This window comes from Malaclemys terrapin, chromosome 14 (assembly GCF_027887155.1).
Source record: "Malaclemys terrapin pileata isolate rMalTer1 chromosome 14, rMalTer1.hap1, whole genome shotgun sequence".
Classification (NCBI taxonomy): domain Eukaryota; kingdom Metazoa; phylum Chordata; order Testudines; family Emydidae; genus Malaclemys; species Malaclemys terrapin.
Window position 1 is genome coordinate 2,429,624 of NC_071518.1, and position 22,508 is coordinate 2,452,131.

General features: G+C 53.4%; 1 protein-coding gene across 1 annotated transcript in view; it reads right to left on the minus strand.

Annotated features, from left to right (window-relative positions):
- WWP2 (WW domain containing E3 ubiquitin protein ligase 2) overlaps window positions 1-22,508 on the minus strand; it is an 88,060-nt gene that overhangs the window by 41,955 nt on the left and 23,597 nt on the right. Inside the window, exon 7 of the mRNA XM_054048801.1 lies at window positions 11,661-11,779. Coding sequence (XP_053904776.1) covers window positions 11,661-11,779 — 119 coding nt within the window. The remainder of the gene's footprint in view (window positions 1-11,660; window positions 11,780-22,508) is intronic.

The following is a 22,508-nucleotide window of genomic DNA, read 5'->3' on the forward strand; positions in this document are numbered from 1 at the left end:
CACATACCAATGCTAGGAATCTGGGGAACAAGCAAGAGGAAAAGACGGTTACTCACCGTTGTAACTGTTGTTCTTCGAGATGTGTTGCTCATATCCATTCCATTAGGTGTGTGCGCGCCGCGTGCACGATCGTCGGAAGATTTTCTACCCTAGCAACACCGGCGGGTCGGCTGTGGAGCCCCCTAGAGTGGCGCCTTCATGGCGCTGAATATATACCCCAGCCGACCCGGCGCCCCCTCAGTTCCTTCTTGCCGGCTACTCCGACCGTGGGGACGGGGGGCGGGTTTGGAATGGATATGAGCAACACATCTCGAAGAACAACAGTTACAACGGTGAGTAACCGTCTTTTCTTCTTCGAGTGCTTGCTCATATCCATTCCATTAGGTGACTCCCAAGCCCAACTTAGGTGGTGGGGTCGGAGTGAGACATTGCTGTGTGCAAAACCGCTGATCCGAAAGCAGCATCGTCTCTGGACTGCTGCACTAGTGCATAGTGAGCTGTAAATGTGTGGACTGATGACCAAACCGCTGCTCTACAAATGTCCTGGATCGGAACTTGTGCCAGGAAAGCCGTCGAGGAAGCCTGGGCCCTCGTGGAGTGAGCGGTGAGGTGCGGTGCTGAGACACCTGCCAGGTCATAGCAAGTCCGGATGCAAGACGTAATCCAGGAGGATAGGCGTTGTGAGGAGACCGGTGAGCCTTTCATTCGGTCGGCCACTGCAACGAAGAGTTGCGTCGTCTTTCTAAAGTGCTTTGTGCGGTCAATATAGAAGGCCAGGGCCCTTCGTACGTCCAGGGAATGCAAACGTTGATCCTGGCGAGTGGCATGTGGTTTGGGATGAAAGACCGGGAGAAAGATGTCCTGGTTGATATGAAAAGGAGAAACCACCTTAGGGAGAAAGGCAGGATGTGGACGAAGCTGCACTTTATCCTTATGGAAAACTGTATAAGGGGGCTCGGATGTAAGCGCCCTGAGTTCAGAAACGCGCCTTGCTGAGGTGATGGCTACAAGGAAGGCTGTCTTCCAGGATAGGTACAAAAGTGAACAGGTGGCCAGTGGCTCGAATGGAGGACCTGTGAGCTTGGAGAGAACCAGGTTGAGGTCCCACGTCTGAACGGGCTGACGTTGTTGTGGGTACATCCGGTCTAAGCCCTTGAGGAATCTAACGACCATCGGGTTAGAGAATACCGAGGACGCGAGTTCCCCTGGGTGAAAGGCCGATATAGCGGCCAGGTGAACTCTAATTGAAGATATCGCCAACCCCTGCTGTTTTAGGGAGAGGAGATATTCCAAAATGAGAGGAATGGGTGCCTGCAACGGGGACATGGCTCGTTGTTCGCACCAACAGGAGAACCGCTTCCACTTGGCCAGGTACGTGGTGCGTGTTGAGGGCTTCCTACTGCTCAGCAGAATCTGTTGGACAGAGTGCGAGCATTGCTGCTCTGCCTGGGTGAACCATGGAGCAGCCACGCCGTGAGGTGGAGTGATTGCAGGTCGGGGTGACGCAGCCGGCCGTGGTCCTGAGAGATGAGATCCGGACACAACAGAAGCGGGATCGGTGTCTGAACCGAGAGTTCCAACAGCCAATGTTGTCTCGGCCACGCTGGAGCGACCAGAATTACCTGTGCCTGGTCTCTGCGCAATTTGAGCAGTACCTTGTGGACCAGAGGAAACGGAGGGAAGGCATAAAACAGGTGGTCTTTCCAGGGAAGGAGAAACGCATCCGAGAGGGAGCCCGGAGCTCGACCTTGTAGGGAGCAGAACACGTGGCACTTCCTGTTGTCTCGAGATGCAAACAGGTCTATCTGGGGAAACCCCCACTTTTGGAAGATGGAATGTATGATGTCCGGACGGATAGACCACTCGGGCGTCTGGAAGGACCTGCTGAGTCGGTCCGCTAGAGTGTTCTGGACTCCAGGGAGGAACGATGCCGTGAGATGGATTGAGTGGGCGATGCAGAAGTCCCACAGGCGAATGGCCTCTTGGCATAGAATTGACGAACGTGCTCCTCCTTGCTTGTTGATGTAAAACATGGCCGTGGTGTTGTCGATGAGAACTAACACACATCGGCCACGTAGGAGGTTGAGAAATGCCTGGCACGCCAGGCGCACCGCCATCAGTTCCCGAACATTGATGTGCAGGGCTAGCTGGGGTGCAGTCCACAGGCCCTGGGTATGGTGTTCGTTGAGATGGGCGCCCCAACCCAGAGATGAAGCGTCTGTGACCAGGTGCAGAGAGGGTTGTGGGGCGTGAAATGGCATCCCCTCGCAGACCACATTGTGATCTAGCCACCAGGTGAGGGAGGTCAGGACCGAGATCGGGACCGTGACCACCATGTTCAGGCTGTCCCGATGTGGTCGATATATTGACGACACCCAGGTCTGGAGTGGGCGAAGCCGAAGTCTGGCATGCCTGGTTACGTACGTGCAGGAAGCCATGTGACCCAGCAGGGTAAGGCACGACCTCACCGTGGTAGTTGGGAACGCCTGGAGCCCTTGAATGAGGCTCGTGATGGTGCCAAATCGGTTGTCTGGCAGGATGGCTTGTGCACGTCTGGAGTCTAGAACTGCGCCTATGAATTCTATTCTCTGGGTAGGTTCTAGAGTGGATTTGTCCTTGTTGAGTAGGATGCCCAACTCGTTGAATGTGTGCACTATTATGTGGACGTGAGCTTGAACTTGCTCCTTGGTGCGACCGCGTACCAGCCAGTCATCTAGGTACGGGAACACCTGTATCCCTTGCCGACGAAGGTACGCTGCCACGACAGCCATACATTTCGTGAACACTCTTGGGGCCGAGGATAGGCCGAAGGGAAGGACTGCAAATTGGTAGTGCACCGCGTTTACCACGAATCGCAGGAAGCGTCTGTGAGGTGGGTAAATTGAGATGTGAAAGTATGCGTCTTTCATGTCGAGGGCGGCGAACCAGTCTCCAGGATCGAGGGAAGGGATAATGGCCCCCAGAGAGACCATGCGGAACTTCAACTTTACTACGAATTTGTTGAGTCCGCGCAAGTCCAAGATGGGCCGCAGACCTCCTTTGGACTTGGGGATCAGGAAGTAACGGGAATAAAATCCCCTGCCCCTTAACTCTATCGGAACCTCCTCTATGGCCCCCATGGCCAGGAGCGTAGAAACCTCCTGTATAAGAAGTTGCTCGTGAGAAGGGTCCCTGAAGAGGGACGGGGAAGGGGAGTGGGAGGGGGGGATAGAAGAAAACTGGATAGCGTATCCCCTCTCCACCGTGCGGAGGACCCAACAGTCCGAAGTTATAAGGGACCAAGCGCGGTGGAAGTGGGAGAGACGATCCTGAAAGGAGGGGGCTGGATCCTGGGGGATGACTGGGGCGCCGTCCTCGACCGCACCTTCAAAAGTTCTGTCTAGGACCTGAAGGTGGTCTTGGTGGCCCCTGGTTCTGACCGGGTTGAGGGCCAGCCCATCTTCTCCTACCACCTCGCCCTCGCCTCCGGGCCGAGTCTTGTCTCTGACGAGGCGGGGGGGGGGTAGAAGCGCTGAGGCTGCGGCCTAAATGGTCTGCGCTGAGGGCCCACAACATGCATCCCCAGGGAGCGCATGATTGTTCTCGAGTCCTTGAGGCTCTGCAGGCGAGAGTCCGTCTTGTCCGAGAACAATCCATGTCCCTCAAAGGGCAGATCCTGTAGGGTTTGCTGCAGCTCCGGAGGCAAACCCGAAACCTGAAGCCAGGAGATCCTGCGCATAGCGATACCCGAAGCCAGGGTCCTCGCAGCTGAGTCTGCTATGTCCAAGGAGGCCTGCAAGGAGGTCCGAGCCACCTTCTTGCCCTCCTCTACCATGGCCCCAAATTCTTCCCTGGACTCTTGGGGAATCAACTCCTTAAACTTTCCCATAGAGTTCCAGGAGTTGAAATTGTAGCGGCTCAGTAGCGCCTGTTGGTTTGCCGCTCTAAGTTGTAGCCCTCCGGCTGAGTATACCTTACGGCCAAACAAATCGAGCCGCTTAGCCTCTTTTGATTTAGGCGCTGCAGCCTGCTGGCCGTGGCGCTCTCGTGCGTTCACTGATTCCACCACCAGTGAACACGGTTGGGGGTGGGTATACAAGTACCCATAGTCCTTAGATGGGACAAAGTACTTCCTTTCCACCCCTCTCGCTGTGGGTGGGATAGAGGCAGGAGTTTGCCATATCGTATCCGCATTGATTTGTATCGTGCGGATCAGGGGTAACGCTACCCTCGATGGGGCATCCGCTCCAAGGATATTCACGATCGGGTCGTGCACCTCCACTATCTCCTCCGCCTGCAGGTCCATATTACGGGCCATCCTGCGCAGAAGATCCTGGTGAGCCCGAAGATCTATTGGAGGTGGGCCTGTGCACGATGTGCCCGCCACTGCCTCATCCGGAGAAGAAGAGGAAGATGCCTCCGGTGGAACAGGATCCAAGGGCTGGTCCTGGTCTCTCTGTTCCTGGGCTGGAGCATCACCTGCGCCTGGGTCCAGGGCGTCAGGTGGTGCGGACACAGAAGCCTCCATGCCCCCTGGCGGAGGCCGCGAAATGGTGGACTCCGGGGCCCCTCTGATGGAGTGACCGGAGCGAGAGGTCGAAGCAATTGGAGCCCCTTGCGCCTGATGGTACGCCCACGGGGTCCAAAACGACCAGTGAGATGGGCCATGAGAATGGTCCTCTGCCATCTCCTGCCAATGGCCCAAGTCCTGTTCCTCGGCTTGCCCCTGAGGGGGGTATGCCGATCTTGAGAGGTCCTCCGAGGAGTGGGACTCCGATCTCGATGGCCACGGCGGTGCCGAGAGCGTCGAGACGATTCCGATTGGCTGCGGTGCCGCACGGTGCCGGTCCGGAGATGATCTATCTCTACGCGGTGCCGGCGATCGGTGCCGGGACCGCGACCGGTGCCGATGACCTCGTCGGTGCCGGGAGTCGGATCTGGACCTCGACGAGGACCTGGAGTATGCCCGGTGCCGGGAGCGGCCTCTCGACGTCGAGCGTCGACCGTAGCGGTGCCGAGAACTACGTCTCGACGTTGATCGGTGCCGACGATCATAGCGGTGCCGAGACGTAGAGCGGTGCCGCGAAGAAGATCTTGGCCGCGAGTACGACCGGTGCCGAGGCGATATTCGGTGCCGGGACTGCGAGCGGCGTGGGGACCTGCTTCGGGACCTGGATCGGTGCCGAGGTTCCAGCCCTTGCGATGGAGGGCGCATCAAGGCAGGTTTCCCCCTCGACTGGACCGGGCGAGTCAACGGTGCAGTCGGTGCCGGTGGTTGAGGCGGTGCCGGCTCCGTGAGAGCTATTAAGTCTCTCGCCGCCGCGAAGGTCTCTGGAGTCGACGGGAGGCACTGTATCACCGCCGGTCTCGGTGGAGACGCTATCTGCACCGGACTCAACGGCCTCGGCGCCGGAGTCGACGGTGCTGGAGGCACCTGTTTCCGGTGCTCCACCGGCGGACGCGGCTCTACCCCCGGCACTGGGGGAGCCGGCGTCTTCGGCACGGATGTCCCCGTCTTATGGGCTTTTTTATGCCCCGGGGATAATGACCGGCGCCGAGGCACTGCTTGCGGTGCCGACGAGGTCCGGTGCCGGGGAGGCTTGTCTGACGCCACTCGCGTGGTCGTCATAGCCGGTGCCGCCGGGGCACTGCGCACCGAGGTGCTAGGTGCCGGGGCCTGACTTGTAGATGGAGCGTCCAGACTAAGTGCCGCCTCCATCAGGAGTTGCCGGAGCCGAAAGTCCCGCTCCTTCTTGGTCCTTGGTCTGAAGGCCTTACAGATCTTGCACTTGTCTGTTTGATGGGACTCTCCCAGGCACTTCAGACAGGAGTCGTGCGGGTCGCTCGTGGGCATAGGCTTAGCGCAGGAGGCGCACTGCTTGAAGCCGGGAGCGTTGGGCATGAGCCCGGCCCCGCGGCCGGGGGAGAAAGGGGGAGACGACCCCCTTAATCCCCTGAACTACTTAGAACAACTAGAACAACTTTTAAACACTAGAACTATAACTATAACTATAACTGTGATACAACAAACTAAGCTAGGGAGAGTGGAGAACAGCTAAGCAGCACTCCACAGTTCCAACGACCGTCAGGGGCGGTAAGAAGGAACTGAGGGGGCGCCGGGTCGGCTGGGGTATATATTCAGCGCCATGAAGGCACCACTCTAGGGGGCTCCACAGCCGACCCGCCGGTGTTGCTAGGGTAGAAAATCTTCCGACGATCGTGCACGCGGCGCGCACACACCTAATGGAATGGATATGAGCAAGCACTCGAAGAAGAATTGGAAATTCTCACTGACAAGAATAAATTTAATATAATTGGCATCACTGAAACCTGACAGGACAATTCACAAAACTGTAATGTTAGAGTCACTGGTTACAACTTGTTCAGGAAGCACAGAGTAGGTAAAAGGTGTGTGGAGAGACACTCTACATTAAAGACACAATTACCGGTTTTAGAGTGACTGATCACTCAAAACCACAGGACCCTGAATGTGTCTGGATCAGTGACCGACCTAACAGCACAGAAGGAGGTAGTGGTAGGGGTCTGTTACACGCCAGGGAACAAGAGGAGTTAGGTGTGTAACAGGGATCAGAAATAATGACCTGGTTCCATTCCATGTGGGCAAAGAGAGGAGAGTCCCAACGAGCAATATATAATCTTGGTGCTTCAAAAGAGTCGATTTCCCAAAGCTGAGGAATATTCTGAGCAAAATTGATTGGAGAAAAAATTTAGACAGAAAAATGTGAATGAAATAGGGAGTTGTTTCAGAAGAGTTTATTAAATGGCTAAAAATCTAATTCTACAATCCAAAAAGACGACATCTTTGGCAAAAAGCCCAGCCTGATCCAGAGGCAGAGCGAAGGCAGCTACTTGAAATAAAACAGAAACATATAACAAATGGGGAACTAGACAGTAATCAATAGAAGTTAGAAGTTATGGAGTGCAGAACATTTATAAGGGAAGCTAAAGACATCAAGGAAAAAAATCCATGGGATAGGCCATTATTATTACATAGAGAGAAATCATTAATAATGATACAGATAAGGCAGAAGTGTTCAATAAATATCATTTTGAAAGAAGCAGAATGATGTAGTCAGATGATGAAGTACTTTCTAGTTCATTAGTAACTAACAAGGATATTAACTGACATCTACTAAGAACAAATATTTTCAAATCAGCAGACCTGGATAACTTGCACCCAAGAGTCCTAGAAAAGCTGGCTGAGGAGATCTCTGGCCAATATCAATATAGCACATGTTAAATGCATGAACTGGATAACTGAACTATCCTTAAAAAAAAAAAAAAATTGTCAATAGGGAATCATCATTGAATGGGAGAGTTTCTAGTGGGGTTCAGCAGTGATCAGTATTCACCCACACACTAGGAAAACTTTCATCAACGATCCTGAAGTAAAACCATTGCTGAAAACATTTGGGGATGACACAAAGATTGTTGGAGCGGTAAATAACGATGAAGACACAGCCACCCTACAGAGTGATCTGGATTGCTTCATAACCGGGGCCCGTTTAAACAAAATGTGTTTTAATACAGACAAATGCAAAGTTATGCATCTAGAAACAAGGAAAGCAGTGACGTTGAAAAGGATTGTGAGGTCATAATGGACAAGCAACTCCACACGAACTTCCTGTGCGATGCTCTGGCAAAAAGGGCGAATGCGATTCTTAGATGTATGGAAAGGGGAGTAGGGTGGGAATTTTACCTTTGTACATGGCATTGGTGAAACTGATACTGGAATATTGCGTGATGTCCATGTTTTAAAAAGGATACGGAAAATTTGGAAAGGGTGCAGAAAAAAAAGCCACAAAAACATTTGAGGGCTGGTAAAAAAAAAACAACCACCTTACAATGAGAGACTTAAAGAGCGCAATCTAACTTGATTACAGAGTGTAAGGAGAAAATACCAAGTACTCAAGAGCTCTTTAATTTAACAGGGAAAGGCAAAACAATGTCTGAAAGCCAAAGCCAGACAAATTCAAACAGAAATAAGGCACATTTTTATTTAAAAAAAGGGTGAGGGTGATTAACCACTGGAACAAACTCCCAAAGGAAGACCTCTCTCGATGGTAAGGGGTAATAGAGAATTTTATGGCCTGCAATATACAGGAATCAGATTAGGTGATCTAAAGTTCCCTTCTGGCCTTAAACTCTATGCTTTTATTAATTTACACACACACACACACACACGAAAGGGGAAATTGATAGTAATGAATATAAATAAGAATCTCGGAATTGTAGAAAATTGATATGGGAAGCCAAGGAACACAAATAGAAATCTATGGCCAGCAGAGTTAAGGACAATGAGTTTTTAAAATATATTAGGAACAAAAAGACCCCTGACAATGGTATTGGTCCATTACTAAATGGAAACGGTAACATTATCAGTAATAATGCAGAAAAGGCAGTGTGTTCAGTAAGTATGTGAGACAGAATACATTCCTGTATTCATACCCTAGACACTATTGTAATAATCTCTGTATACACTTGTAAGGTATCATTTTTTAATAGTCTGGGCAGTATTGTCCTGGTAAAATGTGTGTGGCAACACTGTGTGAAGTTATGACGCCCCTGTATGGTGTTATTACCACATGTTCCAAACCCCACAGCCCTGCCCAAAGAGAAGCTGGCAAACAGGTCTGTCCTAAGCAAAGGAATATGAGTGCTGCTTAATTTGCATCTAAGCAGTAAACAGAGTCATCAAGCAGAAAAGGAAACAAAGAAAGCTGGCAGGGAACATTCTTCCACATAGACTCTTTGTCTCCTTGTGCCCAGTGGGAAATGATTTTCAAGAGGGGGACAAACTATAAAAAGGAGGGACAAACACCTGAACCCCCCCCGGGCCCCCCCACTGCCTATCGCTTTGACTGCACCTAAAGAGATAAAGGAAGCAGATGTTGGACTCTGGGGGAGGGGTCCTGACCTCAGAGTTTCATCAATAAACTGCTGGAGCATGTGGTGAGAAACTTTGCTTTGAATCTCATGTAGTTTGTTAAGTTAGGCATTAGTAAGCCTTTAATCTTCATTTTTCTAGTAACCATTTCTGATTTTTATGCCTCATTACTTGTACTCGCTTAAAAGCTCTCTCTTTGCAGTTAATAAACTTGTTTTACTGTTTTATCTAATCCAGCGTGTTTGAACTGAAGTGTCTGAATAACTACTTAAGATAATACACTGGCATGTTATCCCATTAAAGGAACAACAGACAAAATATTTGTACTGGCCAGTACAGGACATACATTTCTTGGGGAAAATCTGAGACTGGGGTTGTGCTGGGGTCACCCAAACCCAGTGAGAGCTACAGTGTAACCCAAGTGTGGCTAGCAGGCTGCTGTTACAGACAGACACAGGGGGTGGCTTGCATGCTGGAAGGCTGTTTGTGAGTGGCCCAGGTGGGTGCTACTTCAGCAAGGCATTGTAAGGCACCCAAGGTTGCAGGGCAGGGGTCACACAGCCCCATACTGGTCTGGCCTGTACCCTGGTATGTCACAGTATTGCTGTTCCATAATTGTGGGGGGGGAACAGATGGTGGTGGTGGTAACATTCTTTCCATTCCACTCCCATGTCTGGTGGATGTTAAACAGAAGCTACTAAAGTCAGACATTTTTAAATCGGCAGGTCCAGATAACTTGCATCCAAGAGTTTTAAAAGAGCTAGATGAGGTGATCACTGAACCATTAATGCTGGTTTTCCGTAAGTCTTGGAGCACTGGGAAAGTTCTTCCAGAAGACTAGAAGAAGGCTAATATTGTGCCAAGGTAATTATAGGCCTTTCTGCCTGACATCAACCCTGGGCAAGATAATGGAGCCACTGATACAGGACTTGATTAATACTAAACTAAAGGAGGATAATGTAATTAATGCAAATCAACATGGGTTTGTGGCAAATAGATCTGTCATAACAAAATTAACTTAGTCTGACATTACAAGTTTGGTTGATAAAAGGTAGCAGTGTTGACGTAATAGATTTAGATTTCTGCAAGGAATTTGATGTGGCGTTGCACAATGTTTTCATTAAAAAACTAGAACTATATAAAATTAACATGGCACACGTTAAGCGGATTAAAAACTGGCTAACTGATAAGTCTCAAAATGTTACTGTAAATGGGGAATCATAATTAAATGGGTGTGTCCACAGTGGGAATCGGTTCTTGGCCCTAGGTTATTTAATAGTTTTATCAGTGACCTGGAAGAAAACATAAGATCATCAATGATAATGTTGCAGATGATGTAAAAATTGGAGCAATGATAAATAATGAAGAGGAGAAGTCACTGACAGTGATCTAGATCACTTGGTAAACTAGGCGCAATCAAACAATATGGGTTTTTATACAATTAAATGTAAATACACCGCTACCCCAATAGAACACAAATTCGGATATAACGCGGTAAAGCAGTGCTCCGTGGGGGGAGGGCGGGGAGGAGAGGCTGCGCACTCCGGCGGATCAAAGCAAGTTCAATATAACGCGGTTTCACCTATAACACGGTAAGATTTTTGGCTCACGAGGACAGCGTTATATCGGGGTAGAGGTGTATATACATCTAGGAACAAAAAAATGTCAGCCGTATTTACAGAACGGGTGACTATCCTGGGAAGCAGTGACTCTGAAAAAGATTTGGGGGTCATGGTGGACAATCAGCTGTGACCAGTGTCACACTGGGAGTTCATGTTCCGCTAATGCGATCCTGGAATGCTTACGCAAAGGAATCTCTAGTAGAAGGAGAGAGGTTATTTTACTTCTATATTTGGCACTGGTGTGACGGCTGCTGGAGTCCTGTGTCCAGTTCTAGTGCCCACAATTCAGAAAGAGTTTTGATAAATTGGAGAGGGTTCAGAGAAGAGCCACAAGACTGATTAAAGGATTAGAACACATGCCTTATAGTGACAGACTCAAAGAGCTCAGTCTATTTAGCTTAACAAGGAGAAGTGCAAGGAGTGACTTGATCACAGTCCACAAGTATCTTCATGGGGAAAAAATATTTAATAGTGGTCTCTTCGATCTACCAGAGAAAGGTCTAACATAATCCAATGGCTGGAAGTTGAAGCTAGATGAATTCAGATTGGAAATAAGGTGTACATTTTTAACAGTGCAAGTAATTAACTGTTGGAACAAATTACCAAAAGTCATGGTGAACTCTCCATCACAGAATTTTTAAATGGAGATTGGCTGTTTTTCTAAAAGATCTGCTCTAGAAGTCATTTGGGGGCCGTTCTCTGGCCTGTGCTATACTAGAGGATCACAATGGTCCCTTCTGAGCTTGGAATCTATGGCAGAGCTGCTCCAATTACTCAGTCACGGGGCCACAATGGCAACTCACAAGGAACCCAAAGGCTGCTCCTACCTGACCCAGAATGGAACTTCTCTCTCCTTAAATATGGCAGTGCGGGGAGAGCACAAGTCCCAGCGCATACCGTGGGCTGTCTGGTTGGATCAAGATAGAGCATTGCACGCTGGAACCAGCAGTCTTTGGCCACACACAATGTTTTCATGAAATTCCAGGGCAGCTGTGGGCTACGCTGTGTGTTACCGGGAGATAGCTTTGGTTCAACAAACATCCGTACAGCCAGTTGTCATCTTCCTTCACTAGGTGAGGCCCTGAGCGCTGCCTGCCATACAGCCACTACCTGAAAAGCCAAGCATCACCCCGTCCAGTACGGTGCTTCACCTGTGCCATTTGCTGTGCTCGGACTCTTGACTTGCTGGCGGTGGCGAACTCTGGTGCTGGGACTTTGGTCTCCATTCCCTGCGTTCTGTCTGGCCGCTCCAGCTGAATGTCTGTGTCCCCTGTGGGATAACAACACACACCAGGTCAGAGACTAGGCTGGCCTCAGAAGGAAACTCCTCAGTTCCTTTTGCCCAGAACTGTGTTGAAGGACACAAGCTACCCTCCCTCCAGGTGCACCCTGCCAGCCTTCCCAGTGAGTCCCAGGCACCTGTGCTCCCCAGAGCACCTCCCTAACTTCGAACACCCTCTCCCCAGAACACCCAGCTCAGAGACAGGCAGACACGCTGGTTCCAGACACATCTCGGCCACTAGTGCCCAAGTCCCAGCAATGGGGAGTCCAGGAGAAACAGCGTGGGGGCTTTGGTGCGGGGCATTAGGGGCTCAGAGGTCTCAGTTCCACACGCCTCTGCTCACCTTGCACTAATGGGCGTATTAATGAATAATCCAAGTCTCTTCTGAGAGACACTTGGTTATTTGGTGCTGGAGAGTCCTACTGTTCCTGAATTCGGATTGGATCTGGTCCTGGTCCCCAAGCCAGATCTAGACACAGGACTCTCCCTACCAGCGGTGGTGACATTTTTAGAGACAATTTCACCTCTCCCCAGTCATGCAGCGACTCCCCAGGCTCAGTTCAGTCCCCCTGTCCCTGTGGGCACAATTCCCCCCTGCTATGCCTGAGATGCTCCCATTCCCAAAGAGTGTGTAGGCACGGCCAGCCAACTTCACTCACTGAACAGCCTCCCACTCGAGGACTCCAGCCTCCAGCACTTGCAGCCTAAGAAAACATGGCAGGTCTCACAGGAGGGCTGAGCCGAGCGGTTCAGGAGAACCCTAGCACCGCACACCAGCCACAGGTGAGTAGGGAAGGACAACGGGACACTGCAGGACTGGAATCGCAGTGCCAACCACTCCCCCTGCAGGAGGGGACAGGCTGGATGGGCGCTGGGGTACTGGAAGGCTGGTCTCAGACAGGAGTTGTTGGCCATATTGAATTTCCGGGAAGCGGGTGGGCATAAGCCCACTCACGTCTAAAGACCCCTCCTCCAGCGTCACATCTCACGTCTGTCTCACACACACACACACACACACACCCTGTGACACCTGCCTGCATCTCAGCCTGCAGGTCATGCATTTGGCTGAGCTGTGGGCAGGAGATGCAGTTCCTCCTGCAGCAGCTGCTGGAGGTGTGGCGATACCTGGCTTCAGGCACTCAGCCAGCACAGTCTGCCCCAGGAGGGATGGGGGAGCCAGAGGCTGGGGTGACTGAATGGGGATGGGAATAGGGCAGGATCTGAACAGGGATGGGAGGCCGCTGCTGCCCGCCCGCTCACTACCCTCCCTCAGGCTGCACCAGCCACGCAGAGAGGTCTGTGCTATGGATCTGAAACCCTGCTGACACCTGATACAGGGAAAACAACGACCGACAGGGAAAGACTGAAACTGCGTTTGTTTAGTCTGGAGAAGGGGGGGGGGGGTGCATGCTAACAGTCTTCAAATACATAAAAGGGTGTTATAAAGAGAAGGGTGATACATTGTTCTCCTGAACCGCTGAGGACAGGACAAGAAGCAATGGGCTTACATTGCAGCAAGGGAGATTCAGGTTGGACATCAGGAAAAACTTCCTGTCAGGGTGGTTAAGCACTGGGACAAATTACCTAGGGAGGCTGCGGAATCAGATTTTTAAGAGCAGGTTAGACAAACACGAGCCAGGCATGGTCTAGCTAATACTTCGCCCTGTCTCAGCACAAGGGGCTAGCAAGCCTCTCGAGGGCCTTCCAAGTCCGACGCTTCTAAGAGTCTAATGTGTGACTATGGAGTTCAAGACTATCCTAACATATATGTATGCGAGGGAGTGTTAAGGTAGCACTGGGAATCTTCATTCCGGCTTTTCCTAACGGTTGAGGGCTGGACTTTGCAACCTTAACATTCTTCTAACTACGCTGGTTTTTAATGTGCCTATTGATATCGGACCCCCTCTGATTTTCACATTTGCTGGGGCATCAGGTACCTCAGGGCATTGCTGTGGCTTACAATGCTTTCACCTCTCAGTCTTCATCCTGAACCCAGCCCAGCTCTCCGCCCGTTTTATACTACCGGGATTGTACTGCTGCCCACCACTGGTATCTGAGCACCTGCAACCAGCCTCCCTGAGCTCTTGGGCACATCGCCATCTCTGGGGGAAAGTTCTGCTTGGGGGAGGGATTTTAGATTTCATCCAAGCCCCTGCGGTTGTTGGGGTGAAGGGGCAGTGCTGAGAGGGTGGAAAGGGGTTTTCAAGAGGAAGGTTTTGCAGTGTTTCCTACAGACAGATCTGGATTTGCCTGAGCTCAGCCGGGATGAAAAGCTGTTCCCATCTACGGGATGTTTGGGGCCCCTCTGTAAGAGGAGTTTGGGGGGTCTCAGGCCCTGAGACGGCACTGCCTTGTTACTGCGAGCGGCCGCCCCCCGGGATGGGCCATGCTGCAAGGCAGTGCGCACGTGAAGCTTGCCGTGCTGTGGCTCTCTACATACACGCCGGGCTTCGTTCTCCAGGGCTGCCAGCTGACATTTCACTCACCGTAAAACCACTCATTTAAGATCAAGTTAGGGGCATAGGCTAATTATCTCATTCCATAACTTTCATAAAACCCATTACACTTGGCAGCAGTTTGGGGGCAGCAGTTAATTATCAGGCTGACCCATGTCTACCCAGAGGCTATTTGCAGCCCCTGGCCCTCAACCTCAAGTGAGCACCAGCATTAACATCGACTGGAGGAAATGGGGGGCTCTTACACATGGCTGCTCAACTCCGTGGCACAGAGTCCTTCCCTCCGCTCTCAGCACAGACCTCTGCAGAACAGCCGGTCGTCTTCATTCCGCACAAATCAAGGGGTGAAAATCTCATGCACAAGCAAAGAGGCCGTGCACACCAGCGGGGGTGGGATGCACTGCGCTGCAGGAGCCAGAGCCTTGGGAATACTTACATACAGCTCACGGGATCACCCCCTCCTCAGCGGTGGGCTGAGACCCACCTAAGCCATCAACCTCTGCCTTCTAGCCAACACTCCCCATCTCACGCGTTAACATGCATTGGCAGCTTCGTTTCAGGGAGGTGCAGAGCTGGAGATCAGGAGAAAAGGCTGGAGAAGAGGCCTGTCGACAGAGCAGGGCAGACTAGCTGCCCTTGAATCTAGGCACACCCCTTGCCTGAGAGCAGGACAGGGACTGAAGGTCAGATCATCGCGTGGACAGGGCACCAGAGCTAAGGAGGAAGCCAGTCTCTCAGTGGAACAACGCCTCTGCTGGCCAGCCAAGAGGGAGGCTGCCCAGGCTCCTGAGTGAGCAAGGGACTGGAGTCAGGACTCGCAGGTCCTATTACTGTCTCCACTCCTGGCTTGCAGTGTGACCTCGGGCAAGTCCTGTCTACACTACAGCTTGCAACAGAGATCTTGTCACAGGCACACACACGTCCAGTTCCTGGTTCACTTTGGGTCTACAGTGTAGCTCTGGTGCCATCACATCTGCTATGCTGCCCAACCCCTTTGGTGTCCCTGCATTCTGAGCACGGCCCTCAGCAGGATAGTGGCCAGGGCACACAATGCCGAGTGTCCAGGACCCAGGGGGCCTTTGGGTGCTACCATAGTAGAAATGTAACACTAATCAATGTACATGGAGCAGCAGCAGGATGCAAAGCCATGTACCCTGGGCTCTCTGGCCGCACAGAGCTGGAGGAAGGGGAACCGGCCAAAGCAGTTACACAAACATGATTAGGGGATCCGGTCTGTACTGACCTGGCTACGGGGGGAGAGACCCATGTGCCAGCTGCAGCCTCCAGCAGGAGCAAAACACTGGTAGCTGCCACGTTTCCTAAGCAAGCTTTAACCCTGGGCTGCACTGACACAATCCAAGTTTCGAGCCAGCTCTGCTGGCAACTGGTGACAAACTGGGTCCCCAGTTCTAGGTGCAGGGTGCCTTCACCGCTCTGTGCCCCAGAAGAGCACTGAGACCCTCAGGAAAAGGACCTGCTTCACCCTTGCTGGCTGAAGCCCATGTCCGAGCAGGGTGGAGCAGAGCTCAGGGCCTGCTGGTAGGGGAGTTGGATAGCAGCCACCAAGAAACAGAGTCCTCTTTCCGGGGCAAGGAGCAGCCTGGAAGGCTCTAGTGGCCTCAGAAGGAACGTCTATTTAAGGCTGGGGGGAGCAACCAGGAATCACTGACTCGTGGAAATAACCTGGCATTCAGAAGATGTTTTACACTAGCTCTGCAAATGGGGGCAGGGAGACCCCCTCAGGCAGAGAACAGCTCCCTGTCCCAACCTCCCGGATAGGGATGGGCAGAGCAGCCAGACTCTCCCCCACCTGGCTCGGGCATCTCAGGACCACAGGGCAGTGCACAGCTCCCAAATGAGCCCTGCTGAAGCAGCCCCTTCCGCAGGGAGGGTGGGGAGCACAGAGAGGAAAGAGTCCAGACAAGCTATCACCTTAAAAGGGCAAAACCCTCCCGCTGTCCTGGCAGCTCAGGACTCTGCACAGAGCTGGGGTCGGGGAGGAAAAGGCAGCTTGGCAGCCACAGGGTCACATCAATCGTGCCCCACACGAGCGCTGACAAGCCCACAATTGCTTCCAGTCGCTCAGTTCTTGCTCCCCACGGGGAGCAGCTGAGCGTGACCCTGGAACAGGGGCGGGGGGGGAGGGGAAACGTGGGCAATAGCAGAAACTGATTGCTACAGAGAAATCAGCCACTGATAAGAGCAGCCGGCTCCGTCCAGCAGACAGATGGGTCAGAACGCGAGCAGGAGCAGCTGGGCCCGTTTCTGACCAGTCACGATTCCTCCCATGGGGCAGCCCTGGAGAGAAAGCCTTGGCTCTGGCCACAATTCTCATTACAACCCCCACCCCCCAAAAAAAGCTCCCCCTGAACCCAGGCTGGGTTGGGGCCTCTCTCCAGCATGGCAGGATTCAGGAGAGAATTCTCCTGTGGGCGGAGAAGGAACTCCCCTTCCTTGCTGACGGGCAAGATAGGGATCTGGGCACCCTTGCTGTGGGGGGAAATGCTCTGACCCCTTGTGCCCCGAGAAATCTGCCTCCCCAGCTGCCCACCTCCAAGGGGGCTGCCGGGACGGCTCACCCAACACAGGAAACTGAGACCTGATCTAGATTAGTGTTTAGAAGGCATGAGCTACCGTGTAGACAAGGCAGTGTTCCTTTAACACCTGTTAAACCGCTCAAATCCAAACCCTGGTCTAGGCAAGGCCTGAGCTCAGGGCCTGGGCTCTGATGGAGCGAGGGCCAGTTGTAAAGGGCTAAGGACCAAACCCACGGCACTCAATGCACTGCGGGGACATCTCTGGCCCCAAGAGGAACATTCTCCCCGCTTCCTCCAGGGGAGTCAATGCCTCTCCCTGCAGTCTCTTGGAAAGGAGCTTCCCTTTTGAAGCCAGGTGGCAGCGAGGACAAGGGACATGTCCTACCCAGAGCTAACAGCGAAGCCTGTGGTGAGAGCCCAGCTGGGGGAAGGGAGGAGGTGGCGCTCCCCACACAGGCTGGACCCATTGGAGCAGGCAGCCTCAGGTGCACGCTGGGCCCTTCTCAATACAGACGAGCTAGAAGCAGCCCAGAGAGATTTTAGAAACCAAAACAGGATGTTTCCAGGCTGCCAGCAGGCCACACGGGGTTACCAGGCCCGAATTAGCCAGCCTGCCAGCCCAGCCCTCCTACAAGCGCTCCCACATGGGCACTGTCTTTTAATAGAGGCCTGGAAACAAACAGACTGCAGCCACGTGGTGGAGATGCAGCTGGGAACCAACACTTAAAATAGGAGCAGGAAAAAGCAAGGCAGAGCTCGATGGGAATGGACTCTCGGAGCCTTGCCAGTACCCGGGGGAGGAGAGGCCAAAGCCGGGCTGAGTCAGGAACGCGTTCAGACACCCTGTCGCATGGGGAGTTGCGGCAGGCTCTCGCCCCCTTCTGTGCAAAACCAAGTCACTCCCCCATGTCCCGCTCTGCCCGTCGGACTGGAGCTCAGGAGAGAGCAGGGGCAGCAGACAGCCAGAACGGACACTGCCAGCTCCCAGACAGAGCCCCGGCCTTCGCCCGCTCTGCAAGGGCAGGGGCAGGCCCAGAGAAGTAAGGACTCAGTCCCTGAGCTTGTGTCTAGGCCCCTCTGTTAAACCCACTCAGCGGGTGCCATCTCCTCCAAGAACATTGTCATTTCATCCCCTCCCCCCTGAATGTGGTCACGACCCCATGGCCCCAGTCCAGGGACTGCAGGGTGACACAAAGCCCGACACAGGAGACACGCCTGCGGAAAGAGGGTGCAACTGAACGGGAGACAGAAGGGCAGAGTGTGCCCCAGAGGAACTGCTCCGGCCGGGCATGAGGCACACTATGCCAGGACGGCTCGAGTGACCTGGTGCCCGGGCAGCTCTGGAGAACCCAGAGCCGTTAGCCACTACCTGAAACGCACAGCTGAGAAATTCCTCTGGGCTCCGTGAAAACAGGGAGGAGGTGGTGACAGAGGCAGAGGCCTCCTGTTTGCAGGGCAGAGTGAAGCACATTGCCCATAGCAGCATCATGAAGTGAGGAGACGGGAAACCCCCTCCCCCATCCTGAGAGGGCTGGGAAAGGATGCCACGTGCACAGGCTCTCCAGCCTCCCTCGCACGGACCCTCACGCTCAGGGCGGCGTCGGGCAGAGCATGCATGGATGGAGCAGCAGGGCTGCAAACACACCAACCTCCTCCACACTAGATTTCTACGGCCCCCTTTTCCCGCCCCCCAATACCGGGGTTCCCCTGTCCTGAAATTGGCGCTATGGGGAGCCCGCGCACTGCCTGTTCCCTGGCTCCAGCACCACGTTCATTGTATCTGCTCAGAGCCAGCTTAATCCGCATGGCGCTGAGGATGGCAGCTGGAGCTGGACTGCTGCCCACCCGAGGGCTCCCATGAGGGCTAGCAGGGGGCAGCCAGCTGGTGGTGTAGACAAGGCTGCTATTTGCCTTGCCACTCGTCCTCCCAAGTGGCCGTGCCCGGAAAGCCCCTCCGCAGCCCTTTGCAAACTGCTCTACACCCCCGGCTCTCAGGTTAGCCCAAGTCTCAGCTGTTGGGTCCACCTGGAACAAACGAAGGCAAAATGCCCTGGCCTCGAAAGGTTTCACAGCTTGCAGAATTGCTCCCAGCGCAGTAAGGGCCGCAGGAGAGCGCTGCTCGCAAGCAGGATCTGCGCTGCTGGGCCAGCCTGCTGATGTGAGGCTGTCCCTCTGCACGCTCTCAGCCCAGAAGCCACATGAGGTTGTGCAATGGCAGGACCTGGAGGAGACTCTAGGGTTCGTTAGGCTGGCCTTTTCCCTAGATTTGCTAGTGTCCCCTGATGGGGCTCCCAGCCGTGCTTTGGAGACCCTTCCACAGCCTGGCAGAGCTCGCACGCAGCAAGCCTTCCTAATACTCACCTCATCTCCACCCAACTTCTCCTGATCCCCCCACTGCAGAGCCACGCACACCTTCCACATCTCTCTCCCCCAGCCCCTGACCATCCTCAGTGCTCCTCTCACAGCTCCCTCCAGTCATCGCTGTCTGTCTCAATGGGCGATGCTAAGCCTTGAATGCTCTACCCAGCTGCTGCTGCCCACAGCCTATTGCCCCCCTGCTCCGGGACTGCAGCCTTGAGCTCAAAGCTCTGCTGGGCATTTCTGCTACCGTATCCCACTGTGAAGTCCTGTGCTCTGTCAGGTGCTGGGGCCACGTACAGCGCTGTGTAGAATTCAGCGCAAGGGAGGCTAGACAACATTTTAGGACAAGTGACCCAGTGGCTTGGACTCTAGATTACCTGAGCAATGACTGGCCTCACAAGAAGATTCTTGCCCATCACTAATCAGAGGGCAAGACGTCAGCCCTCGTAAAGCAGGTATAGCAAAACCCGAGCCTAGCTTGGAGAAGCCCTTGGGAGCACCAGAACTCATGACGCGAGTGACATGTCCACGACCAGATTAAGTCACGGCCCGTCTGGCAATCTGCAGCCTCCTGCCCCGCAACACACCGAGAGTAACAGCTACCGGCTCCCCCACCCCCACCGCAGGCCCTCGCTCACAGCAGCTCCCCCACACCCAGGACACCAGCTTTCCCAGCCAGCGCAAATGACTGGCTCTTTATTCTCTCTTCACACAGTTCACTGTGGAATTTCACACCCTATCCCCAAGTTTACCAGCAAATCCCAGGACACCATTTGTGCTGGGGAAGAAAAGGAAGCCCTGAACAAGCAGTTTCCCTTGAGAAGACACGGCAGAAATTGTTGAGGAGCAAAGACTAACCCTTTTATTCCCATCCGGTCTTTAAGGGAGGTCTCCAGCCTACTTGACAAGTAAACAGAGCCTTTCCCACTGCGGACTCCCCCCCCCCTGCTCTCACATACACACGGGAATCAAGGCAGCCCCTCCGAGGCGGATCGCAGCAGGCCGCAATACTGAACAAAAAGTGGGGAGAGAAATCAAAACAGCCCAGAAGTCACTCCCGGGCTGCTGGGTGAAGTCGGGGCGCTGGCGCATTCACCATTGCAGAGCGGATGCTTTACCTGGTGTGGCTGGAGCAGACAGTTCTCTGCCCAGGATCAGGCCCTGTGTCCTAGCTGTTGGGAGTGGAGCGAGTGGCCAAGCTGGAGGTTCACGTTTGTTCTCCCTAGCCCGAGGTAGGCTGTTCTGGAGGGCTGGTGAGCCCCGGGGCATGGTGCCCTGGGCCACTGACTCTCCGGGCAGCTCACCTGTGCTCACGTGAGCGCTTTTCTCAAAGGCTGCAAGCAGGGGGTGTCGGCACATCTCTGGACATCCAGGCTCAGCAGGTTTGAAAAACGCTGGCTTGTGTGAAGCTGTTTGCACTCAAGAATCTGGCTCAGGCTCCCAGGGAGGCCAAGTCCCTGACAGCTCAGCAGCGTGTGACTCATTGTGGCAGCATGGACACCAGACAGACGCAAATGCCCAGACGGGAGCAGTCAGCCTTCCAGCACCAGCCGGGGCGGGTACAGCCAAGCTCTCCCACAGGAGGCTACGTGGCACCCTTGCCATTTCCGCCCGTCTTACTTTGTTGATAAGAGTCTCTCCCCCCACTTGCCCCAGGGCAAAGCCCGGTGATCAGGGTATCAGGTGTGGACAGCAACAGTCAGATTTATGCAAGGCTGAGAGCTCCCAGTACCTGAGCTGGGTGGACAAGCTCCAGCAGAGCTGCTCTCAGCTCCATCGCAGCCCCACAGCTCTAGCACTGCCCTTCTGCCCCTTTCTGGGGTCTCCTGCCTCTCGCAGCTCATCTCCCTGTGAATCACTCACAGGGGCCCACTCTAAATCTGTGGGGGCCATAGGGATATTTCAGATCCCCGCGCTTTCCAGCAGCTCCCTGTGGGTCCAGCCAGCTCCTGGCCATACTGGGTCAGACCAGTGGTCCATCTAGCCCAGTATCCTGTCTTCTGACAGGGACCAGTGACAGGTGTTTCAGAGAGAACGAACAGAACAGGTAATCAAGTGATCCGTCCAGTCATCCAATCCCAGCATCTGACTGTCAGAGGTTTAGAGATACCCAGAGCATGGGGTTGTGGCCCTGACCATCTGGGCTAATAGCCATTGATGAACCTATCCTCCATGAATGTAGCTAATTCCTTTTTGAACCCCATTATAGTTTTGTCCTTCACAACATCCCCTGGCAATGAGTTCCACAGGTTGTCTCTGCACTGTGTGAAGATGTACTTCCTTTTGTTTGTTTTAAACCTACTGCCTGTTAATTTATTGGATGATCTCTGGTTCATGTGTCATGGTAAGGGGTAAATAATACTTCGCCATTCACTTTCTCCACACCAGTCATAATTTTATAGACCTCTCTCATAACCCTATTCATTTCTGTTGCCCTTCTCTGTACTTTTTCCAATTCGAAGATACGTTTTTTAGATGGAACGACCAGAGCTGCACGTACTATTCAAGGTGTGGGTGTACCAGGGATTTATATAGTGGCATTACAATATTTTCTGCCTCATTATCTATCCCTTTCCCAATGGTTCATACCATTCTGTTCCGTTTTTGACTGGCACTGCACATGGAGCAGATGTGTTCAGAGAACTGCCCGCATGACTCCAAGAGTTCTTCCTACACTCACGGGGTGGGCAGCGAGGTTCCTCGTGAGGCCCAAAGGCATTCTCCTGCTCCCCTCTGGGGCAGCACAACAGTGGCTGTAGGGCCACCTGGCCTGTTCCTCTCTGGGCCCATTGTAGAGCGGTTTCTTTCCCCTCGAAAGAGAGCTAGGCCAGGGGTTGGCCTGCGACAGCCAGAGCAGTTTCCCTCAGCTGGAGTGATGTGTGTGTGGAGGGAGCCTGGCATTTCCCTTTGAATCCAGCAGTGTGTAACTGGATAAACCAATGCAAACCCAGGCTGCAGGGGCTCCCTCCAAACAGCTCCTGAAGCTTGGACAGCCCCAGCCCACTGCCTTGATTCAAGCGGCAGCAGGCTCCTGTGCCGGGCGGAAAGCAGACTGCCCAGGCTGGGTGCGGCCTGAGTGGGAGCCCGTCAGAAAATGCAGGGAGGGCAGGAGAAGCAAAGCGACCAGGGCTGGAGGAGGGAAAGCAGCTGCTCGTTTCCTTTGGAAGTGTCCTGCTGCGGCACTGGGCCATCCTCTCCCTGGCTTGGGGCCACGTGCCAGCCTTCTGGAGCGGCATGAAGTGGGGAGAAGCTGCTCGCTTTGGAGCTGTGGTTACTGGGAGACGTGTCACACTGTCAACATGGGGTTGGATTTAACATCTACGTAGATTTGTAGCTGGTGGCTGGGGTCCAGCCACTCCTACA